At 46.4% G+C, this 14,364-nt stretch overlaps 5 protein-coding genes across 5 annotated transcripts; 4 read left to right on the top strand and 1 right to left on the bottom strand.

Annotated features, from left to right (window-relative positions):
- Positions 1 to 668: 668 nt before the first annotated feature.
- COCVIDRAFT_42610 (hypothetical protein) lies at positions 669 to 2,089 on the top strand (the record flags this gene model as incomplete). The annotated part of the gene is made up of 2 exons (XM_014695524.1): positions 669 to 1,184; positions 1,244 to 2,089. The coding sequence occupies 2 exons, from the start codon at positions 669 to 671 to the stop codon at positions 2,087 to 2,089; spliced, it is 1,362 nt and encodes a 453-aa protein (XP_014551010.1).
- A 4,749-nt stretch (positions 2,090 to 6,838) lies between these two features.
- COCVIDRAFT_114020 (glycosyltransferase family 2 protein) lies at positions 6,839 to 8,833 on the top strand (the record flags this gene model as incomplete). Its single annotated transcript, XM_014695523.1, has 2 exons — positions 6,839 to 8,071; positions 8,123 to 8,833. The coding sequence occupies 2 exons, from the start codon at positions 6,839 to 6,841 to the stop codon at positions 8,831 to 8,833; spliced, it is 1,944 nt and encodes a 647-aa protein (XP_014551009.1).
- An 827-nt stretch (positions 8,834 to 9,660) lies between these two features.
- Positions 9,661 to 10,635, top strand: COCVIDRAFT_20667 (hypothetical protein; the record flags this gene model as incomplete). The annotated part of the gene is made up of 2 exons (XM_014695512.1): positions 9,661 to 9,748; positions 9,797 to 10,635. 2 exons carry the CDS (start codon positions 9,661 to 9,663, stop codon positions 10,633 to 10,635), a joined length of 927 nt encoding a protein of 308 aa, XP_014550998.1.
- A 1,283-nt stretch (positions 10,636 to 11,918) lies between these two features.
- On the top strand, positions 11,919 to 12,266 carry COCVIDRAFT_20666 (hypothetical protein; the record flags this gene model as incomplete). Its single annotated transcript, XM_014695511.1, has 1 exon — positions 11,919 to 12,266. The coding sequence occupies one exon, from the start codon at positions 11,919 to 11,921 to the stop codon at positions 12,264 to 12,266; it is 348 nt and encodes a 115-aa protein (XP_014550997.1).
- A 1,496-nt stretch (positions 12,267 to 13,762) lies between these two features.
- On the bottom strand, positions 13,763 to 14,262 carry COCVIDRAFT_114015 (hypothetical protein; the record flags this gene model as incomplete). Its single annotated transcript, XM_014695522.1, has 2 exons — positions 13,763 to 13,900; positions 13,966 to 14,262. The coding sequence occupies 2 exons, from the start codon at positions 14,260 to 14,262 to the stop codon at positions 13,763 to 13,765; spliced, it is 435 nt and encodes a 144-aa protein (XP_014551008.1).
- Positions 14,263 to 14,364: the final 102 nt, after the last annotated feature.

Raw genomic sequence — 14,364 nt, 5'->3', positions numbered from 1 at the left:
ACGTGCTCTATCGTCTCAGTAACCTTAGCGATCGTTCTGGGTTTCCGGTGATGAGCTAAACAAGCTTCCGACTGCACTACTGTAGACTCCGAACTTGGTAGGCTTGCAGAGTTTGCAGAAGATGGCGCTCTAGAATTATCGAACACGCCAGCCATAGCCCTGTTAATTGAAAGGCGTTACAGGCAACGGCAGAAAGTTCTATCAGCAAAGATCAAAGCTTTTGCCATCCGAAGCTGATGGCAGTCTCGCCAGGTCTGAACCTGCGGCACGATTCAACGTGGCTGGAACTCTAGAGCTAGAATATCACAACACAAACATCAAAGCTTTGGCCATCCTGAGCTGATGGCAGTCTCGCCAGGTCTGAACCTGCAGCGCGACTCGACGTGGCTGGATTTCTAGAGCTGGAATATCATAATACAAACATCACTCAAGTATAAAGACATCGGTCGAAGTCGACTGTAGAAATATCACCAAGCAACCACTTCCACTCACTACTACCATCTTCGGTCCAAGTAATCTTTTAATCCTCGACTCGGTGTCTTAATAATTTCTTCAATTACTTTCCCCATTATCAACTTTTGGAAATCGCCTCATTCGCTACAATGGCCGTTACTTTCACCGACAGCATGTTCGCCAACAAGTCCTTCTCTATTGACAAGAAGCCTGAGATGACCGTCACCACTGTGTGTCTTCCACTCACTCCTCCTGCTGAAGAAGACCCCAACTCGCCAAAGTGGGACATCGAGGAGCCTGCGAAGACTGTCAGCCAGCAGGAGTTCGAGTCGACAAAACCTGAATCCATCGTTGCTGTCATCGGTGTTGGCTACGTTGGCACTCACTTGGTAGAGGCCTTCGCTGGTCACTACAACGTTATTGCATTCGATCTTAGCGAGCAAAGACTCGCTAAAGTGGCGCAGTTACTTCCTGGTCTCCCAATCCAGTTCACTTCCAACGCAAAGGATATCAGCGAAGCTACCCATGTTCTTATTTCGGTCCCCACAATCCTCAAGGATGACAAAAGCATCGACACAGCATATCTGCGCAGTGCGATCGCTACTGTGGAGAAGTACGTCAAGCCTGGATCCACTGTCGTCGTTGAGAGCTCAGTCGCGGTTGGCATGACTCGCGAGCTCGTCGGTCCCCTGATGGCATCTCGCAACCTCAAGGTTGGCATGTCTCCTGAGGTAAGTCAGCCATTTTGCTCTATTCCCAATTCCCCAACATGTTGACTAACAGTCTACAGCGCGTTGATCCTGGTCGCACATTCCCCGCCTTCGAGGATATCCCCAAGATCGTCTCTGGCCTTGATGAGGCATCACTGGAGTCCATATCCACCCTCTACGGCCGCGTGTTTAACAAGCTTCTTCCCGTCTCTTCTCCAGAGGTTGCTGAGATGACCAAGCTCTACGAGAACTGCCAACGCATGGTCTGCGCCGCCTATGCCAACGAGATGGCAGATGCATGTGCTAACATCGGCATCAACGCCTTTGAGGTCAGCAACGCAGCTGCATCCAAGCCATTTGGCTACCTCCCCTTCCGCCCAGGCCCTGGTATCGGTGGCCACTGCATCCCAGTCAACCCCTATTACCTGCTGTCCAACTGCTCCATGCCTCTTCTTGAGCACGCCACCACTATGTCGTGGTCGCGCCCTGCAGATGTTGCGACCCGCTTTGTTCAGTCTCTCGTTCACGAGAAGTCATCCCCGGAACAGGCAGCTGTTGATCCCAGCCATCTTCGCCTCCTTGTTGTCGGTGTTGGCTTTAAGCGCGGCCAGGACGTCATGAGCAACTCGCCTGGCGCTGCCATCATCCGCACACTGAAGAGCCGCTTTGGAAGCTACGTCGAGTTTGCCGACCCCCTGGTCGGAACTGACATCTACAATGCTGTTCCCAAAATGGATACTACAACAAAGTGGAACGCTGAGCACCTCAGCACATATGATGGCATCATTGTCTCGGTCAACCAGGAGGGTTTGGATATGGATGTTCTTGAGCAGCTTCGCGGTGTCAAGGTCGAGGACTTCACTGGCACTTTGATTAACCCTTCCTATAGCATGGGGTCGCCCTCTGGGTTGTCAAAGGGTTTGTAATTAATTTTCCGCATTCCATTTTCACGCGGCTACCTTCTCCAAAATTCTCTAGACGTTATTGAGTAGGGCATGATCAGGCGTTTTATGATAGTTCAAAATAATAATATGATTCTCTTTTCAAAAACTTTAACTTTGACACTATACACGAAGTTTTCACCCTCAATGTCTTACAATGTTTGACCTGAGATGCAATGCCATTAAACAGCAGCTCAAGTTAGCAACAATGAAAAAGATATTCAATCACTTCAGACTAGTAGATATTACGTAGTGGGTGGGTCTTTCTCCACCGCTCAAAGTGCTGCACGCCGCAGGTTAAGTCTCTTCATAGATTGTGCATCTATGTAGTCACCCCACAACTACGTTGCTGTCACATCCGGGGCCGAGAAAAGCCGCACTCACACAATAGACCTTTATTTGCTACTAGCAGGGGCAGGGACGTACAACAGAAATAAGGATTCTGAGCAGACAGAATTACAGAGAAGAAGCAGCTCTATAATATTTGGGTTCGAAGGCAGCAGCGATAGCTACGCTGTCAATTATGCGTGAGTTGAATCCCGTCAGCTCAGAGACCCAGGAGATAAAGTCGCTAAGAGAAAGAGACTTCAGAGTGACTATGCAGGTGCGAGTACAACCACGAGTATTAGGAGCCTTGTTGATGGATAGATATCACTGGCCTGAAAAAGATTTCGAGCCAAGAAAGAGATTAACGTCCAGCTGCTTGGCAGTGGGTTGGTGGCGTTTCTTGACAGACGTAACGTTTGCAAGCGACCTTAGCCTATCAATTAGCGCTTGCGCCAACGTTTAAGATGACCTCTAGGTATGTACCTCGATGCGGAAATATGAGTCCGTTGTAGTCGCTCACTTAGGTGGTCCCACAGGCGAGACCATCGTCCTTGCTGTTTGGCCCCACAAAAGGCCCAGCCCGCATCAGAGCACTCTACTGTGTGTGGCGACCGAGCGCCAGAACTCAAACCAATCGTCAAATCAAGCCAACCGGCAAGGTGCACTTCGCTAACAAACTGCGAGTTCTGCTGTAAAGCAGTGGACGCAGGGTTAGGGGGTGCCAACCCATTGGTACTCGATTAACCGAGTGACCATGTCTACCTCGTTCGTCAAATTCCTTGCTAGCTGTTGAGTTTTATTTTTTTAGCGTACCGTACTTATCACATCAGCGTTACCTAAGCGCTACCGCTGCCGAGGCAAGAATTTTCTAATATCCGATGTCAGCTGCATTCAGCTCCCTCTAAGCAGAGCCTCATCTATTATAATCAGTGGCTAAACATGTAGCATTTAGCTCTTTGCATGAGATGTATTAGATTCCGCAGCCGTTTCCGAAAATCGCTCCTGTACTTGTGTCTGTGCGCGTGACGCCCAGTATCGCGAACGCCCGTTCTCTAGCATCTCTGCCAATCTTCAACGCATAATAACTCAACACCGATAATTGCAATATAAGCTGCTTCTACGCCCATAAATGAACTGAAATCTAGAAAATAAATTGCGTATCAAAAGATAGTTGTTCAATATAGAGTTGACCGGTCAACGTTGTCGCGAAGGCATAAGCGGGTTTCGGCCTTTATAGAAACTAAGATCTCCGTGCAATACGAATCCAACCCACAATAAGAAGCTGAGCTCGCCAAGTATAACAATGCTTCAACAAGTTTTTCTTACCACCTGAGATAGAGACGGTACGGAATGTTGCGTCAGCTGTTGCGCTAGAGACTCTCTCTAAAAGCTGCGTTTTCGCTTTCTACACCGTCACTAGAGATGCCAGTACAACGTTGAGCTAAAGAATCAGTACAATACAAACAGGGGAAGCTTCATTATCGGTGTGATTGATGGGTCAACAAAATGGGTCCTTAATAAGCGTTAGTATAAGCATTAGTATAAAAAGATGGTCACGTAGTCACTATAAGCTAGCAACTAATAATATGTAGCAGTATTAGCTTTTGTGTATATATGTATAGGTGTGTATATGTGTATATACTTATATATATGTGAGTGTGTACGTAGATATATATATATGTGTGTGTATGTAGATATATATATATGTGTGTGTATGTAGATATATATATATGTGTGTGTATGTGTGTTTGTATATATATACATGAATATATGTGTGTATGTGTATGTTTATAGGAGTGCGTTACCACCTGGTATCATATATAAGGCAACTAGCGAGGCCATATAATTAAGCTTAGTAGACAATGTTACCCCACAATAGCACTCAGTACACTTCAACACGTTACCTATAGGCTGTACGAAGAATGCAGTTAGTCTCGCCTGGCTTAAGCAGATATTTGGCCACTGCACTAAGCAGAAATCACGTGTACAGTACTGGCTCTTGATCCTCGATAGCAACGGCTTCCATGCAAGGATTGTTTTTTCTGGTACTGTGATAAAAAAACTACTACACCACAAATTCTTGTGATAATAGTGACTATAGGTAGTTCTACAACCTCATTTTTCCGAGCTCGTTGGGGCCAAGAATCGGCGATATTACGCGACTCCAGGCGTCACGCGCACAGACACGGTAAGAAGATCAACTTACATCGCAGCAAAATTGCAAGGAACGTTAGCTTGTAACAGCCTCTCGGAATAACCGAGGACTAGAATTACTAGCAATGCTTGAGTGGCGCTATCTGCTATTGTTTCATGGTATTGCCAAGCACGCCACCCCCTAAGAGGTAGTCGCGTAGCGGAGCTGGAAGCGCGTCTCCGAGAGTAGTTAGTAGACTTGGCGCCTCCAGCGTAACACAACATTCTCCGCCGTGGAGTTACTCAACAGCACTTAACCGGTCTACCGGTACACTGCATGTTAATCCTACGACCTAATAATAGAGAAGTGCGAACTATGACGAACGGTATGTGTATCGATTGATACTTCAACTTCTCGGAACCATTTACGATTCAGATTTCTAAGCTGATGCTGAAGGTGTTAGAGTAATATATTTTACTACTCAATACAGTGTCAGGGGCGATTTTTTCTTCCATTTTTTTTTGCACGTTAACAGGTTCAGAGCCTAGGTTAGCGCAGTGGAAGCAGCAGCCGAACGAGGCAGGACGTTTGAATCGCGCTTGTACCTGCATTCCCTTAATTTTAAATTGTGCTTAGCTGGAGCTAAGAATACAAGGGCTGGCAGCTAACCGGGAGCCAAGACTCAGAGCCAAGAGCCAAGAGATATAGGCTTGTCAACCGACCATGGGTTCCTAAGCGCTGCGCCAAAGCCCCCTAGCTATACCCGATGTGTCACATGCTAACCGAGATAGATAAACGTGCTGTGAATGTATCCAGAACATCTTTTCATATAGTCCCAATGCCCACACTCTATGTAACCCTTACCTTAATACCCTATCACTCTACCATAACCCGAACACTAGGTGCTCTCACCATGGAGAAGCGGCTATGTCGCTATAACAGGGAGGTTTGCGCCATGGAAAGAATTTTCAAGTAATCCCGATACTCTTTTAGGTAAGGTCTATGGCGCAGGTCCACTTATGCATGGTCGGACGACATGATTCTCAAGCCAAGAGTCACATCTAGAGCCGAGAACTAAGAGCCAGAGCTGAGAGCTAAAGCAAGCCAAACACCTTGGTTGACCTCCCTATATTGATCATGGGAGTGTGGAACTAGTATATATTATACTGCTTGATACCGCGTTAGGGGCGATTTTCCTTTTGCCCTTGAACATCAGATACGAAAGCGATGGGCATATCCTTCAAAGTGGCTAGCTGAGCTATGCGGTTTAATGATTCGACAAGCCACGGAAGCCTAATACAAGCCTTTGCGTGTGACATCCCGACCGTAGCACTACTCATGGCTGATAATCGATAATGATCTGGACTTAATGCACAGACAGTTGTTACGCCACGTGCGAAGAAGTCGTGTTACTAGATACGCACGTGTTCAACAGAGCGGGTGTGGCCAGAAGTCTGTGTAGAACCGATTCAGGGCGGCGGGAAGTAGTGCAGAAACCGAAGGCTTAGATGACTTGGCAGCCACAAACTCAATTGCCAACGTAAGTCAGCTAAGTTCAGGTCGCCTCCGCATATCGCCGAGTCTGTTTGTGGCTTCCGCCCCCAAAGAGCAGAGGCCTATGGGGGAACCGGTGACAGGCTACGGCCAGACCGCGCATGGGTGCTGTCCCACAACTGATTCGTACTATTGTGGCATGCATGCGGCTGTAGTGGCGTTGCCTATCTTGGACAGCGGGCCTTTTCAAGCTAGACATGGCCCTTTTCGAGGCACTAGCACTGATGACTTTTGTAGTAAAAGGGTGCAGCTTTTGATAATCCAAGAGTATCCTCGAATTCCCTCTTTCTTCTGTCAACAAGACCTTCGGTGTGTTAGGGGCCTGACATAATTCGGTCATGAAGAGTTCGGCATAGTTTCAAAGGGGAGCCTACAGTCTTGTTGATATGCTTAATTACACTTAATTTTTGTTCAATCATTATCTGCGAATGTAGAGGTACGAGATTCCAAACGGCATCAATGATACACTAATACTGAAAAACCATCCAGAAAACAATTCTCATCACTGTCGTTATCCACCACTGTCGTTATCCACCACTGTCGTTATCTACCACTGTCGTTATCCACCACTGTCGTTATCCAACACTGTCGTTATCCACCACTATCTTTATCCATCACACGCCCCCAGTTGCGCATATCAAAATTGCGCTCCTATTGCTCGACACACGGAGCCACCATATTATCTAAACCTTCTTTGAACGCTTTTGTCAATAGACAAGATGCCTTCCGATCCTTCTTCCGACAAGATCTCTCCTAATCCTCCTGCCGACACGATATCACCTAATCCTTTTGCCGATCCGGCCTCCAATCCTTTTGTTGATCAGCCTTCCAATCCTTTTGCCGACTCGCAGGACAGATACACCTCATGGAACACAACACAAACTACGCTCAACGAGAAAAGATATGATGATTCGCGGCCCATAACCTCGAGCTCTGGACTGAGTGGATATGCATCAACGTTCGCTACCAAGACCGGTCACCCTGAGTCACAACTCCCAAAAAGCAAATCCAACCACCACCCCGGAGACAGTTGCGATACTAAATACACTACATCGTCAGTGTACAACAATGAAAAGGGCTACAGCCAGGACTGGCCAGAACTTCCAGAACTCAAGGATCCAGCAAGGCATCTTACAAAATGGGAATTGGGTTTTCAAAGATTCTTTTTCGCCTTCACCATCTTAGCGATTAACATCACCGTCTCGTTGGTGGCCGTCTTCACGCATCCAGGACTCTTTGTACTCATCTTCATGGTCTTTGTCAAAGCCAAAGATGTCTTATCTGTCTTGATAATCATGTTCAGCAAGATCTATCTTTCTATCAAGAACCGCATTTATCCCAAGCCTGAAGTAAGCCGCAAGTGGATCCTTTCCCTAATCCCGACATACTCCGAGAGCGAAGAGCAAATCATCAAAGCAATTAAAGCCCTTCGACACAATGACGTAGATCCACACATTCAAGTAATGTGTGTCATTCTGGATGGCAAACATCGCGATATCTTGTCACACATGACACGTGTGGTGAAGACATGGACCAGGCCATATGTTACCACCAAGTCAAAGTTGATAACACTACAGTTAATCGCCGGCTTCATCGACGATGTACCCATTTTCGTGGCCGAGAAGCTCCAGAACTCTGGCAAGAAGGACAGCTTGGTTTTGTGCCATGATCTATTCAACAGCCCTCGAGAGAACATGCCCGTATATACACAAAACCTGCGGGAAGAAATCTGGGCAGAGATTCTACCAGAACTGACTGCAGGTTTGAACTTTACTGGTTTTGATATGGTCTTTTGTACCGATGCCGATTCTACCGTTTGCCAGGGTGCTGTGGCCAAGCTCGCGAATGCTCTTTCTCATGAACCTGACGCGATTGCCGCATGCGGTCTGGTTCTGGTTGAACTTGAGCCTGGTTACGAATGGTCAATTTGGAATTTGTATCAACAATACCAGGTATGTGGGATCACACTTTTATACGGAATGGCCGGTGCTAACAAGATTTAGTATACCTACGGGCAGTTTGTGCGGCGAATGGCCGAAGGCGCAATAGGTAAGGTGACTTGCCTGCCAGGTTGTATCACCATGATTGCCGTACGACCCGAAATGGCCGGTGCAATAACCAAGTATGCTGCACCAGTCACCGGCCTCCCTGTGATTCACCACCAGGTACAATACCTCGGCACAGATCGTCGCTTGACATATTCGATGCTGTCCCAGAGCAAGAAGATGCGCACCGTATTTGTTCCAGATGCTGTAAGCGAGACAGTAGCACCCCAATCCTTACTGCACTACTTAAGCCAACGACGACGTTGGGGCTCCAATGCTTATTTCAACAACTACTTCTATTGTTTCGGAAACAACATGTGGATCATTACACGCATCGCTGCTCTCATGGAATTAGCACGCATGACCATGATCTACTACCGAGTTGTCAACACAGTACTCTTTATCAAGGGACTAGTAGAAATTTTCCACATTTTCGACATCCTACCTCTTCTTATCATCACTCAACTGCCACTTCTTTGGTTTGTTTTCTCCACTATCTTTCTAGAACCGGAGCTCAGAAAACGAGGACACAAGTTATTCCTTGGATTCTTCCTCAACAAGATTTTCTCACCGTTCATCTCAATCACGGTTTTCACCAGGGTTATGAAGAACCTGGGAAGTCAAGGCAAGTCACACCGAACATCTGTTTCTAATCAGCAACATTGCTAACGTACAATAGTTTGGGGTGTTTCAGGTGTTACATCAAGTCAGCCTTCAACCTCAACCTCAACAGTTGATCTTGAGGCACAAAAACCCAAAGCGGGATAGTCACCCCTTTACTAGGAGCTTCTTCTTCTCTTCTTCTCTCTCCTTCTCTCTCTTTTTCATACTACTTATATCTTTTCTTAACTCTACCTACTATGTCCTACGTCGACAACTTTTATTCTTAAGATACCATGTAGTTTCTTAGGAACTTCATATCCAGCGGTCAGATCATATCAAACCGTATCATTTTCCACGTCAATATCATGAAAACCAAAGGATTATTTTTATAGATTTACGTCTTAGAAAAGGCCTCTCACTGGGTGTCACGGTTGTGTTTTATCCGAATCTTTAAGTGCTCAAGCCTTTGTACCCATTATTGCGTTTGAAGGCAAGACACGGTGCTTCATAGTTGCTGAGTTTGTATCTACCAAATGCATGTTGCCCTATGCTCCTTATTATGATTTTTGAGTACTCCTTGGCCGACTATGCACTTGACTTAATGCTCCCACTCCGGCCAGATGGAAACACTGAGACGCATTCCTTCACAGCATACCTTCCAGGCATATCCGTGCATAACATATCATTTCTTTCCTTTCGTTCCTTTCTTTTCCTTTCCAGTATTATCGACAGACCCGTTGCTGTAGTCGGTATGGGTTGTCGACTACCTGGACACAGCAAATCCCCGACAGCTTTGTGGGACCTTCTTCAAAGACTTGGGGTAGCTGAACGCGCCTCCAAACAGCCGCTTCAATCTCGCTGGTCATTATGGTGAAACGAGAAGAGCAAGAACCATGAAGTCTCCAGGCGGCATGTTCATGGATTATGTCGATCCCGCTGTTTTCGGCAGCCAGTTTTTTGGTATCGGCCAGGCGGACTGTGGTGCCATGAACCCACAGCAGCGTTAGCTCCTAGAAGTGGCTTATGAAGCTCTGGAAAACGGTGGTATATCACTCGAGATAATTAGTGGTACCAGAACTGATGTCGCTATTGGAAACAGGTTCTCGGATTATACAGCTACCCGGAAACGCGATCCCGAGGATAGAGCAGGTTCGATCACCATTGGTCTCCCACCGTCGATCCTTAGTAACCGGTTAGGTCTTTTTTTTTCCAAAGTCAGTGGCCCGAGTATATCTATCAATACGGCATGCTTTGGAAGTTTGGTTTCACTAGACGTAGCTTGTCGCTTTTCAGATACCCATCAAGCTGACAGTGTGATTGTGGGAGGAACTAATCTATGGCTGGCACCAGATCAAAACAAGGAAATCGGCACTACGAACAAGACACAGTCCGCCTCCGGCCAGTACAGGAGTCTTGATGCCAGCGCTGATGGCTATGTCAAGGCCAATGCTACCTATATTGTCTATTTGAAGCGGCTAGACGATGCAATCCGTGACAATGACTCCATCCGAGCTGTTATCCGGGGCGCAGCGGGTCGCACCAACCCGAGCTCAGAAGCTCACGCAGCTGTAACCAAAATGACTGACAAGGATACCGGCATCACTAACTTCCGAACTACGCGATATATTAAGTGTTATAGAACTAGTACACTTACCAAAAGCCCCATCAAGGCCCAGGGTGTTGCTTTGGTATCCGCACCTGGTCGCCCGACTAGCCAAGAGTTGATGATCAGGTCAATAAAGAGCAACATCGGTCATTCTGGGGCCGCTGCCGGTATTTCAGGTCTGATAAAGGCCACTATGGCTGTTGAGCGTGGCCAAATTTCAGGCAACCTGAATTTCATCAAGCCGAACCCCAGGATTGATTGAGAGTATCTCAAACTATGTGCAAACCGTATCATGGTTCAATGACCCAAATGCTCGATCATCCGACGAGCTAGCGTTAACTTGTCTGGTTTTGGAGGCGCTAATGTCCACGCTGCTCTTGAGAATGCCACGTCGCCCCCTCACGTGTCTTTCTACGAGACCACTTCCAATAACTTCTTTGATGAGGAGGATGAGGAAGATGGAGGCGAAGAGGAAGAGAAGACACCACCCAAACTTTTGACATCTTCTGCCAATGAGCCGAGCTCACTTACGAACTATGTCAAAACCTGCCATACCATCTTCTCAATCCCACGGAATCAATTGATATTGACCGCATGGCCTATACCCTAAGCGAGAGGAAAAGCAAGCTGTACTACCACTCCGATTGCATGGCTAAGATCGGTGAAGTCTACGAATTCATGATTCTTAATAATGACCTTTTCAAGCATCAGCCAAAGGTCACCGGCTCTCAGGTTCAAACGTTCAGCTCTGTTACCGAAAAGATGCTGGAGCCAAGTGAGAAGCTCGACGCAGCATACTGGAAGAGTGACATGGTCTTACTTGTACGATTTGCGGGGGCAGTCTCGGAGCTAATCCCTAATGAGCAGTTCGGCGCTAACTTCTTAATTGCACTTGGCCCATCCAAGGCGCTCTCCGGCCCAATCCCACAAATAAAGAAGCCACTCGCGGGAAAGATCAGCAATGTTCCTTGTACATCTTGCTTGACTTGTTGCGAGGGATTGGTTCTTGCATTATACAGATCAGCCGGCTAGCTTTATATTGCCGAGGTTAATGTCAGTCTCAACCGAGTCAATGGAATCAAGAAAGACAACGCCAAAGTCATCGTGAACCTCCCCAGTTACGCGTGGAATCCTACCAACCTGTATTGAAACAAAAATAGGGCCAGGAAATACTGGCGCTTCATGGAGTTTTTCAACCACGAACTTCTTGGATGAAAGATATATGCTACCACTCGAGTAGCACCAACGTTCAAACTGCTCTTGAAGCTTGCTGAAGTTCCATTCCTGAGATACCATGCCCTTGGCAGTGAAATTGACTTCCCGGGAGCAGCATATATTGCAATGGCGGTTGAAGCTATCTACCAGACGACTATGGCTATTCAATGAAACTATCAGGTGCCAGAAAAATACCGCTTATGATTGAAGGATGTCGGGATCCTTCGTGCCTTAGTACTAGAAGAAAACTTGGAGACTTGTATCACATTTTCGTTGACACCCGTCAAAGGAGGTTTCACACGCACCTAGTACGCATTTACGGTGTGCTCGATGCAAGAGGATGTACCGGTCCACCATGAACATTGCACGGGGTTCGTTTGCGTTGAAACAGATTACCACAGCATCACGGCTCCAGCAAAAGATGTCAACTTCTTCACCCTGCTTTCCAGTATCTCTGACGTCATCGGGAACCGCGTTGAGGCCAACTATGCTGCTGCCAATGTCTTTCTCGATTCCTTTGCCGCTTTGCGTCGTGCTCGCGGCCAAGCAGTGTGCTCCGTCGATTTAGACGTAATAGAAGATTTTGGCAGTATTGCAGAAGTTGAGAATCTGCAAAACGTGTTCGATACTCGGGTCTTCAGAGTCATCAACCGCGGCTTGTCAGCTAAGATCCTTTAGATATCGGTGCTACAACAACGTGCTCACTCTCACTCCAGCCCGGGGACAAACGCACAATTGATCACAGTTCTGATCGTAACTCAGCCCGCCGACACTCAATTAAGGAAGCACGCCCGCTTTTCTGCACTCTTGTGAGTCATTCAATAAGCGGCAAAGATGCAAAGGTTCAATTGGCTTTTTTGATGCGCAAGAACTTGTCTGCCGACCAGGGAGTAAGACAAAATGGCGGTGTTCGACGCGATTAACGACGCTTTTGTAGGCATGCTACATATCCCTGAAGACATGGACGTGGAGCGACCGCTATCTGTATACAGAATTGGCTTGCACGCTTGCAGCAGTGGAACCCAGGGATTGAATCTGAACTGAATTTGGCGCACTCATTACAACCTTGGATATTTTTAACGGTGCATCTCTTACTAACCTAAGTACAAGGGTGATTTCTAAGATTTTCGCAAGCTAATTGCTCATTGATAAACAACCATCATCAGTTTGGGTAATCTTTCTTTCATTCTATTAGCTTCTGCCTTCTCATTTAGATAAGCTAGTACTTGAGAGATCGTTGAAACTGTTATTTATGGTGAATCTCGTAACGCGAATCGCGCGATTGATGATGATTACTCACTTTTTACCGTCGGGTGTTGGATGCGTATAGGAAAAGATTGGGTGCAAGTCGAAAGTGTGAATGAGATTATTGGCAATAGTAAGGTCTGGGTCGGCTCTCATGATATTATTGTAGCCCATGCGAATGAGGTATTTATGGTTCCTTGTGGTTAAGCACATGAGATGGCTGAGATGGTAAGTAAATTTGAGAAAAGCGAAGAAAGCATCCAGCAGATGATAGCGACGGATCTTGAAGTTCAAAGTATTGAGGAACGTTGGATACAATATCATTCAGAGTGGAAAAGACAAACTACTTTCAAAATATAGCTCAAACTTCCATCACCTCACTACACTTAGCAATCGAGTCTTGCAGGGACACTAGAGCGTCAGCCGTGGATAGGTCGCACAGATACCTTGGATACAGTAGTATCACTCTAGTTGTTCAGAATCTAGTTGGAATTTATCACTTAACTATCAAGCCTAATGTTCAATTCATTTGAAGATGAAATGATACTTGCGCTTTGAGTCATTATACGACAAGTTGTGTAATTGATGGTGGGAGGAGACTCTCGCCTGTGTGTGGCGCCTGTGAGTGAATCACGTTAACAACGGTGCTTTTGAACAACCCATATAACACAAAGCACATAACGTCACGCGAGATTGAGATGACAATAGAAAGCAGAAAGAAAGAGAAATTTTTGAGATGAAGGCCTTATTGTTGAAGGAGATGTTCTATAGAGATCTGAACAATGAGTATGCGCTGGGCTCTATGTACAAGAGGCTGGGTTACACGCATGCATATACAGCATGTAGGACGTTTGCCTAACTAGGAACGTGAACAACGACTAGAAAAGAAATAAGTCTATATTTGTAGCCTTTTATCCCTAACAACACAATCACAACACTGCTTTGTTTTCTTTCCACTGACCGAGCCAGCCAAATGGGCTTATTCCTGACATCGTGGTGCAAAAGTAGAAGGTACCGTTAGAAGCCAATGCGTAGTATAACGTACCAGCTAGGTTTGGAAGTCTCATCTATAAATCTAGAATTAGCATAAAGGCTTCATCCAGATACCTCTTATTGCCCACGAGAAACTTACGGTCCAGTGAGGAATGTTATGAAGATTCGGGGTGGCGCAGTGTCCACAAGCCGTATTAGCTGCGTTATATTCCACAGGCCATCCACTTCTATCAGCGTTAACAACTGCCTGGATAAGTGTGCCGTTCGTGATGTGAATCCCGCCGTTCACTGGGCAGTTGATGCTTGACGGGAACTGGCAGTAAGCTCCAGAGGTATCAGTCAATTCAGTATTGAGAGTGCTACCAGGTTTCCGGCAGGCCATTTCAGAAACGGCAGTGACACTGAGAGCGAAGGTGAGCAATGAGCTAGTAGGCATATTGAAGACTTGATAGGTAGTAGTGGTTAAAAATTGATTTATATCTTTGAAGTAAAACTAATAGCCTGAGGTAGGGAAAGCATGATATACCCGGTGTATCAG

Source organism: Bipolaris victoriae, assembly GCF_000527765.1.
Source record: "Bipolaris victoriae FI3 unplaced genomic scaffold scaffold_157, whole genome shotgun sequence".
Lineage (NCBI taxonomy): Eukaryota > Fungi > Ascomycota > Dothideomycetes > Pleosporales > Pleosporaceae > Bipolaris > Bipolaris victoriae.
This window is presented reverse-complemented; position numbering and strand designations above follow the sequence as displayed.